The sequence below is a fragment of the Natator depressus genome, chromosome 7, assembly GCF_965152275.1.
Source record: "Natator depressus isolate rNatDep1 chromosome 7, rNatDep2.hap1, whole genome shotgun sequence".
Lineage (NCBI taxonomy): Eukaryota > Metazoa > Chordata > Testudines > Cheloniidae > Natator > Natator depressus.
Genome location: NC_134240.1, coordinates 101,211,475 through 101,224,273, shown reverse-complemented (window position 1 = coordinate 101,224,273; position 12,799 = coordinate 101,211,475). Strand labels below are relative to the sequence as shown.

At 41.7% G+C, this 12,799-nt stretch overlaps 1 protein-coding gene across 2 annotated transcripts in view; it reads left to right on the top strand.

The window, feature by feature from the left end:
* Positions 1–12,799, top strand: part of DOCK1 (dedicator of cytokinesis 1) — a 540,600-nt gene that overhangs the window by 300,362 nt on the left and 227,439 nt on the right. For both annotated transcript variants that reach the window (XM_074959163.1, XM_074959164.1), the window contains exon 28: positions 424–525. In XM_074959163.1, the coding sequence (XP_074815264.1) occupies positions 424–525 (102 nt within the window). The remainder of the gene's footprint in view (positions 1–423; positions 526–12,799) is intronic.

Genomic DNA, 12,799 nt, shown 5'->3' with positions numbered 1-12,799 from the left:
TTACCCACATGTGGATACTAGAACTGGTAATGTGTTTGTTAGATTTTAAAGTCTGTAATGCAGAAAAGGTTTATATCTCCAGATAGTTTTTGTATCAAAATATAGTCCAAAATCAGGACTGAAGTGCCTGATCAAGTATGAAACAAATAAATTTATATTTATATTATATAAAATATATTTATATATTATATAATATATTTTCATGCACTTGTATATGTTTGAGTGCCTATTCACTAGCAGCAGACTATGCATGGACCCTTGGATTTCTTTCTGTTAATGACATGTTAATGATAAAGTTTTACTTTGACTAGTCCATTTTATTGACATACCAAAAGAAATTGTTGGAGCCGAGTGACACAATGTTTTGATAGCAGGTACTGTTTAGCCCCATCTGTTAAACTATTATTATTATTATTTTAATAGGGAAACTTCGTTGCAAGCATGACAGCCATTTTAAGGCAAATGGAAGACTATCATTATGCTCATTTAATCAAGACTTTTGGAAAGATGAGGTCAGATGTTGTGGTAAGTTTAACTTTGGCATCTTTACCCTATGTAGCATTTGTCTTACTTTCTGTTTCTGTTAGTATTTGATAAATGCAGTTACAGATTTGAAAAAAAGGTATTTGATTCATATAACCTAACATTTTAAGTTTAAAGATGCACTCATTTAATAATCAGCAATAATGATTGAAGCTCATTATATTTTTTTTTGTAATCATTCTTTAACTCCACCTATAATACAACATAATTAGAGCATAACAGGAATTTATTGCTAAGCAGATAACTCTAATGACCTGGAACTATCATTGCCATATGGCAAATGCATAAGGCAAAGTAGCAACCAAACTTGTTGGCCGAGATCCATCAAGCAGCAGACAAGCTGAGATCTGATCTGCTTTACATTACACATTCTGTTACTTAGGAACAATGGGTTTTCATGTTAGAGCATTTTAAGCAGTTTTTGGATATATTTTAATTTCAGAAGCGCCTTTATTCGCTGTATGCAGTGGCTACAGAGGTGTTAACAGACCACTCTACCTTGAATGATACCTTACAATTTGTGCTAACTCCTTATGCTAAACCATCTGTTCCACCGTCATGTTGCTGTGATCTTGGGTTTACCTTTCCCAGACCTGAAGAGTAGCTTTGTATGTCTGGAAAGTTTCTCTCTCTCACCAACAGAAGCTGGGTCCAATAAAAGATACTACTTCACCCACCTTGTCTCTTTATTCACTGTAGTGAGTTAGATACAAAAAGAGAAAAACAGGTTTCTTGATTTCTGGCAACCTCAACATTGTGTAATTTAATATTCTTGCCTGAAGTTTTATTGTAGGAACAATATTGGTGCTTTTCTTGATACAACAATTCACTGATCCCTGCTGCAATATGTCATTTTAGTGTGTTTTAAATTTTTATTTTTGAAAAAAGAGGAGTAAAGGAAATAGCTCAGCATAACAACATGCTACTCTATAGTTACATGTGTCTGATTCTTCTTTGAGCATTTTCCCTCTGGGTGATCCATGTCAGGGTGTGTGCTCGCCTGTGCCCACTTGATTGGAGATGTTCGTCATCAGTGTCTAGGCACCCTCATGCTGTGATAGGAGGGTATATAGCAGGGGTGGCCATACTTACTGGCCCTCCGAGCTGCATACAACAATCTTCAGAAGTTTGAGAGCTGGGGCACACCTGCCAGGGGCTGGGACTCGGGGCTTCAGCCTTGCAGAAGGCGCCTGCCGGGGCTTAGGGTTTCAGCCCTGCTCCTGCTGAAATCTGTATAGTAAAGGGTAAAAGCACACAAAAGACCAGATTTCACAGGGGGAGACCAGATTTCACAGAGTAGGAACTAGTGGAACAGGAAGAAACACTACCCTCCCAGAAGTCCTCTTCTTTACTAGATGAGACTGACATGCATCTCCCCACCATCTTATCCCTGATGATTTTAAGGCCTTTCAAGACTTTATAAAAAGAGTAGCAGGCACCTTACAAATCCTGTTGGAGGAGCCCCAACATTCCTTATTTGATAACCTTCATACACTTACTCGGGGCAAGATCGACTTGCCCATCAGTGATGCTCTGCTTACCCAAGTATGCACAGTGTGGCAAACTCCAGCTGCTATCCCATCCACATGTAAATGAGCCAGCCAAAAAATACTGCATTCCAACCAGAGATTTGGAGCAGTTTTTCTCCTACCCTGCTCCCAACTCTCTGGTTGTTCAGGCTGTTAAGGAATGAAACATGCAACATCAGTGTCCCATTCAACACCATCCAACAAGAAGCTAAAATGATTGGACTCCTCAAGACTCTTTGCAGTTCAGAATAGCCAGTTCTCAAGTGATTTCACAGTCAGAGAGAAAAAACGTAGGGCTTCATTTCAGAAGGTTAGTCAGTTGCCAAAGCATCTCTCTAGGCTTTGCTTGGTGCTGATGACACAGCTGCACCTATTCCCCTACCCTTCCAACCTTATGGGGATCATCTCTCCCCTTTCCCACCTTCCTGGAACACACAGCCTCAGACAGATGGATTCTAGAAGCGATTTCTACAAGCTATTCCATCCAGTTCAGCTTCTTACCACCACCCCTACCTGTCCCTCTTCAGGGACCCTTCTCATGAAGACCTCTTAAGTCAGCAGGCACAATTCCTCTTAGCTCTGGGAGCAATCAAACATGTTCCACTAGACTAGTCGGAAAAGGCTTCTATTCTTGGTAGAATCCCTGAGAAAAATGGGGATTGGATGCCAATTCTGGACCTCAGGACTTTAAACACCATTATCCGTTCCAAATGGTTCAAAATGGGGACCCTTGCAATGATTATTCCCCTCCTCCCCCGTGGATCCCAAAGATTGGTTTGTGTCCCTCAACTTTAGGATACCTATTTTCATTCCGCCATTCATCCCTTGCACAAACAATTCTGATGTTTTGGGATAGGCAGGGACCACTACCACTATCCTGTCTTAACCTTTGGCTTTTACACTGCCCCAAGGTATTCACTAAAGTTCTATCAGCCTCAGCAGCCTATCTTCAAAAGATGGGCATAATTGTCTTCCCCTCACTGGATGATTGGCTCCTGAAAGTTTGCTCACAGACAACAACCAGAAAAAGCCTGTCTCCGTTTCACTTACTGGACCGCCGCCTCAATGTGGAAAAGTCTACCCTCATACCCATTCAACATATAGACTTAATCAGAGCCACTCTGGACTCTTTTTCTGAGAGAGCATATCTACCCAAGGACAGGTTCACCATAATCTCCAATCTTGTTTCAACAATTCAATGGAGCCCGTAAACCACAGGTTGCCTACAACTTCAGGGCCGTATAGTAGCCTCTACATTCATGACTTCCTTAGCAAGACTACATTCTCAGTGTCTTCAGGCTTGGTTGAGAACTGTCTACACCCCTAACAAACACAGTCTATCCAACGTCCTCAATTCTCTACCTTGGTGGAAGAACCCACAAAAGTTGTGTGTGGGAGTTCTATTCCTACAGCCTCCTCCCACGAGGATTATCACCACAGACACTTCCCTGATAGGTTAGGGCGCACACTCCCACAACCTCACAGCTCAGGGTGAATGGAGAATGGACCCTTCTTGTGGTGACCCTCCATATCAACATAATGGAGCTCAGAGCAGTTCCTTATTCTTGCCAACACTTCGCAACCCATATCAAGGACCATCCAATCAGAATAAATGCTGGACAACAAGGCAGCAATTTATTATATCAATTGACAAGAAGGAGCAAGATCCCCGTCCTTATGTGTTGAATCCATAAAACTATGGAACAGGTGCATATCACACCGCATACACATTTCTGTGGTTTATCTGCCAGGTCTAGAGAACACTGTGGTGAACTCCCTCAGCAGAAATTTCAGCATCGACCATGAATGGGAACTGAACAGTGAGGTATTCTGGAAGATAAGTCTGTCTTGGGTCATTGGAACATAAATCTCATCACAATGCCATCCAGTGCAAAGTGCAAACATTTCTGTTCAAGGGAGGGTGCAGCCACTATTCAACTTGAGATGCCCTAGTCACTCCTTGGCCTTAGGTCCTGCTATATGCTTACCCCCAATGCCTCTGTTACTCAAATTCCCAAAAAATTTGGGTTCCTAAACAAAGTATTCTCAGTCTTCACCCACCCCACTACTGCAAAATTTATCAAGGGTTTGTTCAATCTCTTCCCTCCTGTCCAAGAGCCAGCTCCTCCGTGGACTTCAACTTAGTTCTCAGTGCTCTACGGAAACCCCCATTTGAACCTATAGAGAGTTGTTTCCTCTTGTCATTTTTCCTTCAATACCTTGTTCTTCAGCCAGCTTCCTATATATCCTCACACCAGAGTATGGGAATACGTAGGATGCAGGCACGTACCTGCAAACACTAACTAAAAATCTCCCATCAAGAGTGCATGGGCATGTGCACATCCCAGAGATGGAGCAACATAGGGACAAAACATTTCAGTGAACTCCTGTTACTGTACAGGTATGTAACCCCTATCTAATTTATACAATTGTAGCTCTTAAGAGCTTGCCAATTTTACCTATGATACATAGGTACAGTTAGCTCAGGATCCACCTATAAACACAAAGTGCTTTCTAAAGCAAGATCAACACCATCAGTTACATCCAAAAACATAACACTTCCTGTCAGGAGCTTTGTTGAGTTATCAGGGCAGACTTGTTCTTTGCTACCTAGAATTTCTGAGTGGCCTTCAGATGTAGTTCCAAATAAAGTGTATTAATAATCCAAGTTCCATCTCTGAAAGAAAATAGAAAATCACAGCCTCTTAGCCAAACAATTATGGGAAAACATTCTAGTCTGCTGCTGCAACACGACACCAGAAAGCAATCTAGGATCCAACAGGATCTCCAAATTGCAATTCTGAGCAACAAAAAGCAGATAGCTTGAATCAGAGGAGTAAGTATTACATCCCTTTGATTATTCTAGTGCATTAATGAGGTTTTGTCAAAGTTTGATATGACTATTCGCCCATTGTTGTTTTATTTTTTTGACTTCCTCGGCAGGTCTGAAAATCAGTTTAGTTGACCAGTTTGATCTCCTTATGGGAAGAAAAAAAAACCATTTATGGTTTTGAAGTTTACAATGTGATGTGTAAACAATGTGATGATTTAACAATTGCTAGTTAGAAGAATTAGTGAGTTGTCTGCTTTTACCACTGCTCTGTTGTTCACTAACAATCCCTTTTTCCCCCCTTGTGTCTTTACCTCATACATAGTTCCTATTGAATATGATCTTGGATTTTATATCAGAAATTATTCTCTGTTCTAAATTTTTTTATCTTAGATCATTACTTGGAAGAGAGCTTCATCTTTGTATTAGGAGTCTACTTCATAGAGACAGTTTTTCTCCCACGTTTATAGCTTTCCAAAATTTCTTATAAACTAGCAAACATGCTAATACAAATGTTTCTGTCATCAGTTTTGGCACACTTTTTTTTTTGCCTTGAACTAAAATGTTGCTTCTTAAGAAATGATGTGATATAATTGTTGATCTGTAAATGATAATTTGTTACATGGGAGTAATATATATGATAATATAATAAATGTTAAATGTATAAGATATTAATGGTAAATAATTATATGTTAAATTAATGTTAGAACATAAATTATATGATTGGATGTGTAATGGTAATGGATCATAATTCTCCGGTGAAAAGAAAAAATAGCAAATTCATGGCATGGTAATGACAATGAATAAACTGATTAGTATTTTAATGTGCACAGTACCTAATAGAGTTATCAGTTCAAAATACTAACATGAAATTACAGTATGTAACTCAGTGTGTAATAATAAATCAGTACTTTTCCTTTCTGACATAGCTAGTAGTATTTTATTATTTAAATTGTGTAGTTTTCTGTTCAAAGGAAAACATTCATGTTGCTTGTTAGTAAGAGGGAAAAGTTAAGTTGCTGTGTTAAAATGGTATTTGTATTGGTTATGTTCAGAACGGACTCTTGAGTACCTCTTGACATTTAACTCTCTGAGATACCATTTATTCTTTTAAAACAGTGTCATTTAAAAATATATCATACAATAAATAATATTGAAATCAAGGCTTAGATTTCATATAAAGAATTGCCTACCATGGCATCATCAGCGTTGAATGCTCTTTTGCCTTTCCCATCTTCCAAATTCGTAGAACTCCTAGTTCTTTTCCTTCCTCTTTGGTTAGTATAGGACCGTCAGTGCAACTACTGGAGCATATAGATATTCCCCTGTACCCTTCTGTACCCTTCTGATGAAGGCTTATAGAGTCCTGCCCTGAGGCTCTTTAACCCAGGGTTTTGGCAGCCTTTCTGCCAGGGCCTTTGGGCTCACCCCTTGGAGTGTGGGGGTCACAAAAGATGAAGAGGTGACTTAATCACAGTCCATAAGTTTCTACATACAGAGATAATTTCTGATAGTACACGGCTCTTTAATCGAACACAGAGGCATAATGAAGTCTTGTAGCTGGAAGTTAAAGGTAGACAAATTCAGACAAGAAATAATGTACAACTTTTTAAGTGAGGGTGATTTATCATTAGAACAGCTTACCTCAGGCTATGATTGAGGCTCCATCATTTGAAGTCTTTAAATTAAAATCAGATATCTTTGTAAAATATATATTCTACCTCTGTCCATCTTGATGTTGATTTAAATTTTATGGCCTGCGTTATGCAAAAGGTCAGAGTTAGATGATCATAGTGCTCCCTTAAGAAAATCTATGAAAAGATGATCTAGGAAAGTCAAGGTCCATTTTAGACCTTCCCAAAGGATGTCCTTCAGTGGAGTGCTACTGAACTCTGCTTACTGTAAGGAGCTGAGATGATTTGGGCTGCATGGCCCTTTTATAATGTCAACTTTGAGTGTCCCAAGAGGGTTTTTGTGCAGCCCTACTGGGCATAACTTTCTAGAATGTACTGGAAGCTCCTCAGAGCTGAGGCACACCTCCAAGTATGAACATAGAGAGGTAACACTGCCAAAGAACCATAGATACTGTGGTAACTGTTTTTTTCTCCACTGTTGGGATATCTCAAATACCCCAATATTCTTAAAGATTTGTGGTCATCTCATTTGAATGACAAAGTAAAACTACATAGAATCATGACAGCTTATCTGAATATGGCATCAACCAGTCATCCTGTCATAAATTGGACTGTGCTCAGTATTTGATTTCTCATCATCTGGGCAATAAAAAATAGGGTGGTATTTAGCAATGGGTGATGCTAGCACTTTCACCTGCTTCCTGAAAATCTGGTTTATAGAGTTGATTTTTCTGGTGACCAAACATAGGTAGAGAGTATGTACAGGTCAGTAGCCCTGAGCCCAAAACAGGAATGTAACTGGAACAAAGATTAACTTGATGCTGTAGAATGTGTGCATTTTCAAATAAGAACTATCTATCTATGGATTGACACTTCCCAATCGTGTGGGGCATCACTGAAGTATATTCACAGCTCTATGAATTTTAACTTTTTCTTAGGAAGAACTCCCCAAGGATATTTGGCCATATACTATATCGTGTCACTTTCTCCTTCAGCATAAGTGAGATTTTTACATCATAGAATCATAGAAATGTAGGGCTGGAAGCGACCATGAGAAATCATCAAGTTCCCCCACTGTGCTGAGGCAGGACAAAATTTACCTAGGTCCTCCCTGACAGGTGTTTGTATAATCAGTTCTTAAAAACCTCCAATGATGGGGATTCCACAACCTCCCTTGGAGCCCTATTCCAGAGCTTACGTACTCTAATAGTTACAAAGTTTTTACTAATATCTTGCTGCTTCAGTGAAGACAGAGAACAATTGATCCCTATACTCTTTATAATAGTCCTAAATGTATTTGAAGACTGTTATCAGATGCCCCCTCAGTCTTCTTTTCTCAAGACTAAACATACCCTGGTTTTTTAATTTTTCCTCATGTCAGGTCATGTCTAAACCTTTTTTCATTTTTGTTGCTGTCCTCTGGACTCTCCAGTTTGTCCATATATCTCCTAAAGTTTGGCATCCAGTACTCCAGCTGAAGTCTCACCAGTGCCAAATAGAGGAAGACTATTATCCCTCATGTCTTACATGTGACACTCCAGTTAATACAACCCAGAATATTATCCGGTTTTGCAACCGCATCACATTGTTGACTTGGATTCATTTTGTGATCCACTATAACCTCCCAGATCTTTTTTCAGCAGTACTACCACCTAGCCACTTATTCCACATTTTGTAGCTGTACATTTGATTTTTCCTTCCTAAGGGAAGTACTTTGCACTTTCCTTTATTGGATTTCATCTTGTTGATTTCAGACCATGGTTTCATTTTACTTCATCACCGTAATTTGTAAATCTGACTATAATTTAAGAAGTGTTACTCTTATTATGCCATGGAATCTATATTACAGTTTTTATTGCTACTTTAAAAAAAGGTTAAACTTGTTTTGTTTTATACTGAATATGTATTGTTATAATAAGGGCTTTTTTTAATAGATGGCATTTTGGATTTTGCACTTTGCACTGAAACTATATTTTGTTCCTTGAGGCTATTCAGGGTCTCGGGAAGAGGCCGTACATTGGCTTAGGACTGCCTTGTAGGCACGAAGGATTTGACCATAACAAACTATACTATTCTGATTTAGGAATAACAAGTGATGCCAAATTTGCTATGTGATATCTTGAGTTATCTGCTCTTTGTAAAAATGGCTAAATTCATAAACTTAACTCTCTGGTACAAGCTTCTCTCTCCTTATCAGTTTGAGATTAGTCTACACTACTGCAGTGTGGTTTAAAATTCTTTCATTTCAAAACAGCTTCAATCTGAAGTTATCACTCTTTGCTTGTTCAGGAAGGTCATCATATGATTAGTTAACATCGTCTGCTAGGGCCCTACCGAATTGAAAAACATGTCATGGACTGTGAAATCTGGTCTCCCCCTGTGAAATCTAGTCTTTTGTAAAAAGAAAAGGAGTACTTGTGGCACCTTAGAGACTAACCAATTTAATTGAGCATAAGCTTTCGTGAGCTACAGCTCACTTCATCGGATGCATTCAGTGTATTTTCCACTGAATGCATCCGATGAAGTGAACTGTAGCTCACGAAAGCTTATGCTCAAATAAATTGGTTAGTCTCTAAGGTGCCACAAGTACTCCTTTTCTTTTTGCGAATACAGACTAACACGGCTGCTACTCTGAAACTTGTCACTATAGATATAGATTGCCCTAGTGTTTATACAACAGATGTATACATGTGGCAGAGCCTGTGATAATGGAAGAGGATTCGAAAACGAAATTTTAGTTCCAGATTATGTTAGATCTCAAATGTTCTTCATGCTTTCTACTAAACAGATGAGTAAAATAGGTTGTATCAAGTCTCTTCTCTGCTTTAGGCCTAAGATGGTAGAGATCATTCACCTTAGTTTCGGAATCTGTATGAAGGGGATGTTTTAGGAGAGGAACATGCATTCATTTTATACAACTTTGAAAATATTAGCTGTCAGTGGTTAGACTCTAAATGCGGTGGGATCTCACCTTCATTTTTTCAGGCTAGCAAAAGGTTCTGTGTTAGTATTTGGCTATGAGAGTTGCTATTTTCATAATATCCTTTCACTTCGCCTAGGAGATCTTAGTGATTTAAACATGCCAAGCATGCTGGCTCATGATTCTAGAAGGTCATGCGTTGCTAGGTAAACAAGGGCAAAGGATACATTTCCTTTGCATAGTCAAGTTGTGCATATTTTGGCTAACCGATACACAACCTGGAGTATATTATTGACCTTATACTTTGCTTTAAAGACAGTAGTTCCATTGTAAGGTGTGCACTTGCTATGATACAGCTAGAGGCTATATAATTTCTGTAAAATTCTGGATGCCTTGGAGAGAGTTTAAAAGGGCTGATTTTCTATTGTTAGTGTCATATACATTTTTCAGTGTGAAGTGCATTATGTTTAAGTGTATCAAGCAAACATATTATACACGTGTGTGTGAGGTATGTATATTTAAAATCTGTTACTCCATATCCATCCAGTTTCTTCACCTTTGCCCCCCTCCCCCACTGCCTTCCTTTTGGTAGCTTATGGCAAGGCTTCAAAAGAGAAGCTGCTGCTGTCAGTCCTGCTCTGCTCAGCTGTATGTAGAGTGGTATGCGCTTAGCTATTTGTTCTTTATACCCCATAACAGCCGAACAGCTGAATGTGGTATGGCCAGCAGCAGCTTTTCCTCTGAAACCCAGTTACAGCCCAGCTAAAAGCAGACAGATGGAAGAAGCAAGGAGAGAGGAAGGAGCATTGGATGTGGGAAGGGACCAAAAGAGAGGGAAGCTAAAGTTAGAAGACGAAAGGGGAGGGAGAGCATGGAAAGGTATTAGATGGGGAAAGAAAGCAAGATGAGTAAGAGAACGAGGGGCAGGACCGCACAAGAGAGGAAAGGAACAGGTATTTCACTAACCCTGCCAGCGCTGCAGGTTAGTCTGTGCAACAACACAGGAACCGTCCTGCTGGCTTGCAGACTCTCTAGGCTTACAGCCTGCCCCTGATCTGGTTCTTGTTCCTGCCCCAGCCTTGCCTGAGTCTTGTTCCAGTGTGCTCCAGCCTTGTCCGTGCTCTAATCTGACCTTGCTCCAGCCCTATTTCTGGCTCCTGACCTCCAGACACTTGGACTGATTCCAACCCAGTTTCAACCCTTGGCCTACATCTCGACTCTGACAATGATACTGATTTGGCTTATCTGGTGACTCTGACCACCTTACTTTGACCATTGGCCTGCATCTGGATTCCAACTATGATACTGATTTGTCTTGTTTTCTGACTTTAATCTTTGTTCTGACCCATGGCCTGTCCCCGGTCCCCAGTTTCAGCACTGCCCTCAACCTGGGCCCGACCCTACATCTGGCTTTGACCACCACTCTAACTGCTAGGAAATCTGAGCAGAGATACTTATCCGAATAAGCCAGTAATGCTACCTAACATTCCTTTAGGTTACTCTACTGACAGTCAGCTGTTTCATTCCTGAAAAGGTCTTAGTGAATCAGGGTCTCTCTTAATAGACTAACTATAGAAGAGTGGCTTGAAAGTCATCAGCAAAGTCTGTAACTTCTCATCAGTGTACATATTTTAGTATTTACATACTTTATAATCAATTTGTGGAGTTCTCTACTCTAATCTAGCATTCAGAATAAATGTGATTCAAATGAAAGTAACAGTCTACATTATGCTTAGAATATTAATTTAAAAAAATCACCACCTTTTTTACAAACATTGAATCTACTGGTTTGGGGTGCTTGTTTCAGCTGTCTCTTAAATAAGTGAAGAGAGAAGCCGAATCCTGCTTGCTGTTGTACAAATAAATGTAATCAATTACATTTTCCACCAAATTCACTGCTCACAGCCTCCACTCACTGAAGTCCTCTCCTTGGTCAGGTTGCAACTGCACTTCTTTGTGCTCATGGTTCTTGACCTGTCATATATGCTGCCTTTGACGTGGTCATTCACTCCCTCCTTGAAACTCCTCAACTTCAGACACTGAGCTCAAACTCTCTCTCCTGATTTGTGTCCTGTGCTCCTCCCCTTCCCCCTGTTTCTGTCTCTGTTTGGGGACCCTGGTTGAAGGGGTTGGGAGGCACTTCTGGTGCTGCTAACTGCTTCCCACCATTTTGCGGGGCTATTAAATTTTGTGAAGATTCATATAGATTCTGCCTGGAGAACACAATGTAAGATTCATGGTTCCATTCCAGGAAGTTTAATTGTCTACTAAGTCAGGGGTTCTCCACCTTTTTCTTGCTGAGCCCCCCCATCAACATGTATAAAAACCCCAGGACCCAGCTGGGGCGGGAGGGGGACTTGGGTCTCTGGGCTGGCAGGGGACCCTTGGGTATCAGCATAATTTGATTTCTATGTGAGGGGGAGGGGCAAGGACTGGCGGGGCCCAGGGTGGGAGCACCACCTCCACCCCCAGACTCACCTGAGCCCAACCTGTCTGGGTTTTGGGAGGCTGCAACCAAAAAATATAACTCAAAGGTGGGGGACTCAGCTCAAAAAGTTTGAAAACCACTCAAGGTGCAGACAGGGGGTACTTAGGGGCTGTGTACAGGCAGGGTGGTAGGTTAGGGTGCAGGCAGGGGGTAGCTAGGGGCTGTGCACAGGCGGGGGGGTAGCTAGGGTGTGGGGGTAGCTCAGGGTGCAGGGAGAAGGATAGTTAGGTGCTATGTGACAGAAGGGCTTCCCCTGTGGTGGCTGTTCCCCAAAGGCTGTGCTGAGCCCCAGAACCGGGCTCCCCCACCCAGGCGGCTCTTAGCAGCTGTGTGAGCAGTCAAAGAGGGCTGGAAGCTGAGGAGCAGCCACAACCCTGGGCACCAGCAGCAGACGAGGGTAGTTCCACAGCTGCCCGCTCCATGGCACCAGCAGCCAGAGTAGCTGCCCCGCACTGCCTGGCTCTGGTTTCCCACCTACAACCTGGCCAGAGGGCTGGGCCTGAGGAGGGCCGGGGGAGAGGAGGAGGAGGAGGTGGCAACTCTGGGTAAGGCTGCAGTTTGGTGGCCAACACCCTTGTGCCCCCCCATCTCTGCCCATGGGCTCAGGGCTTCTGCCCATGGCAGGGAGATGGGGCTATAGGGTTGCAAGCTTCAGCCCCGGGCTGCTTTGGGGCGGGCTGCTAGCTTCAGCCCCAGAGGGGGGTGTCGGGGCTCCCGGCTTCAGCCCCACAGAGGGCGCCAGGGCTCAGGGCACCGGGTTTCAGATGTGGGGCCCCGGGGACCCCCTGAAAGGGGTCACAGACTCCCAGGGGCTGTAGACCCCTAGTTGAGAACCACTGTACTAAGTGATTTAAG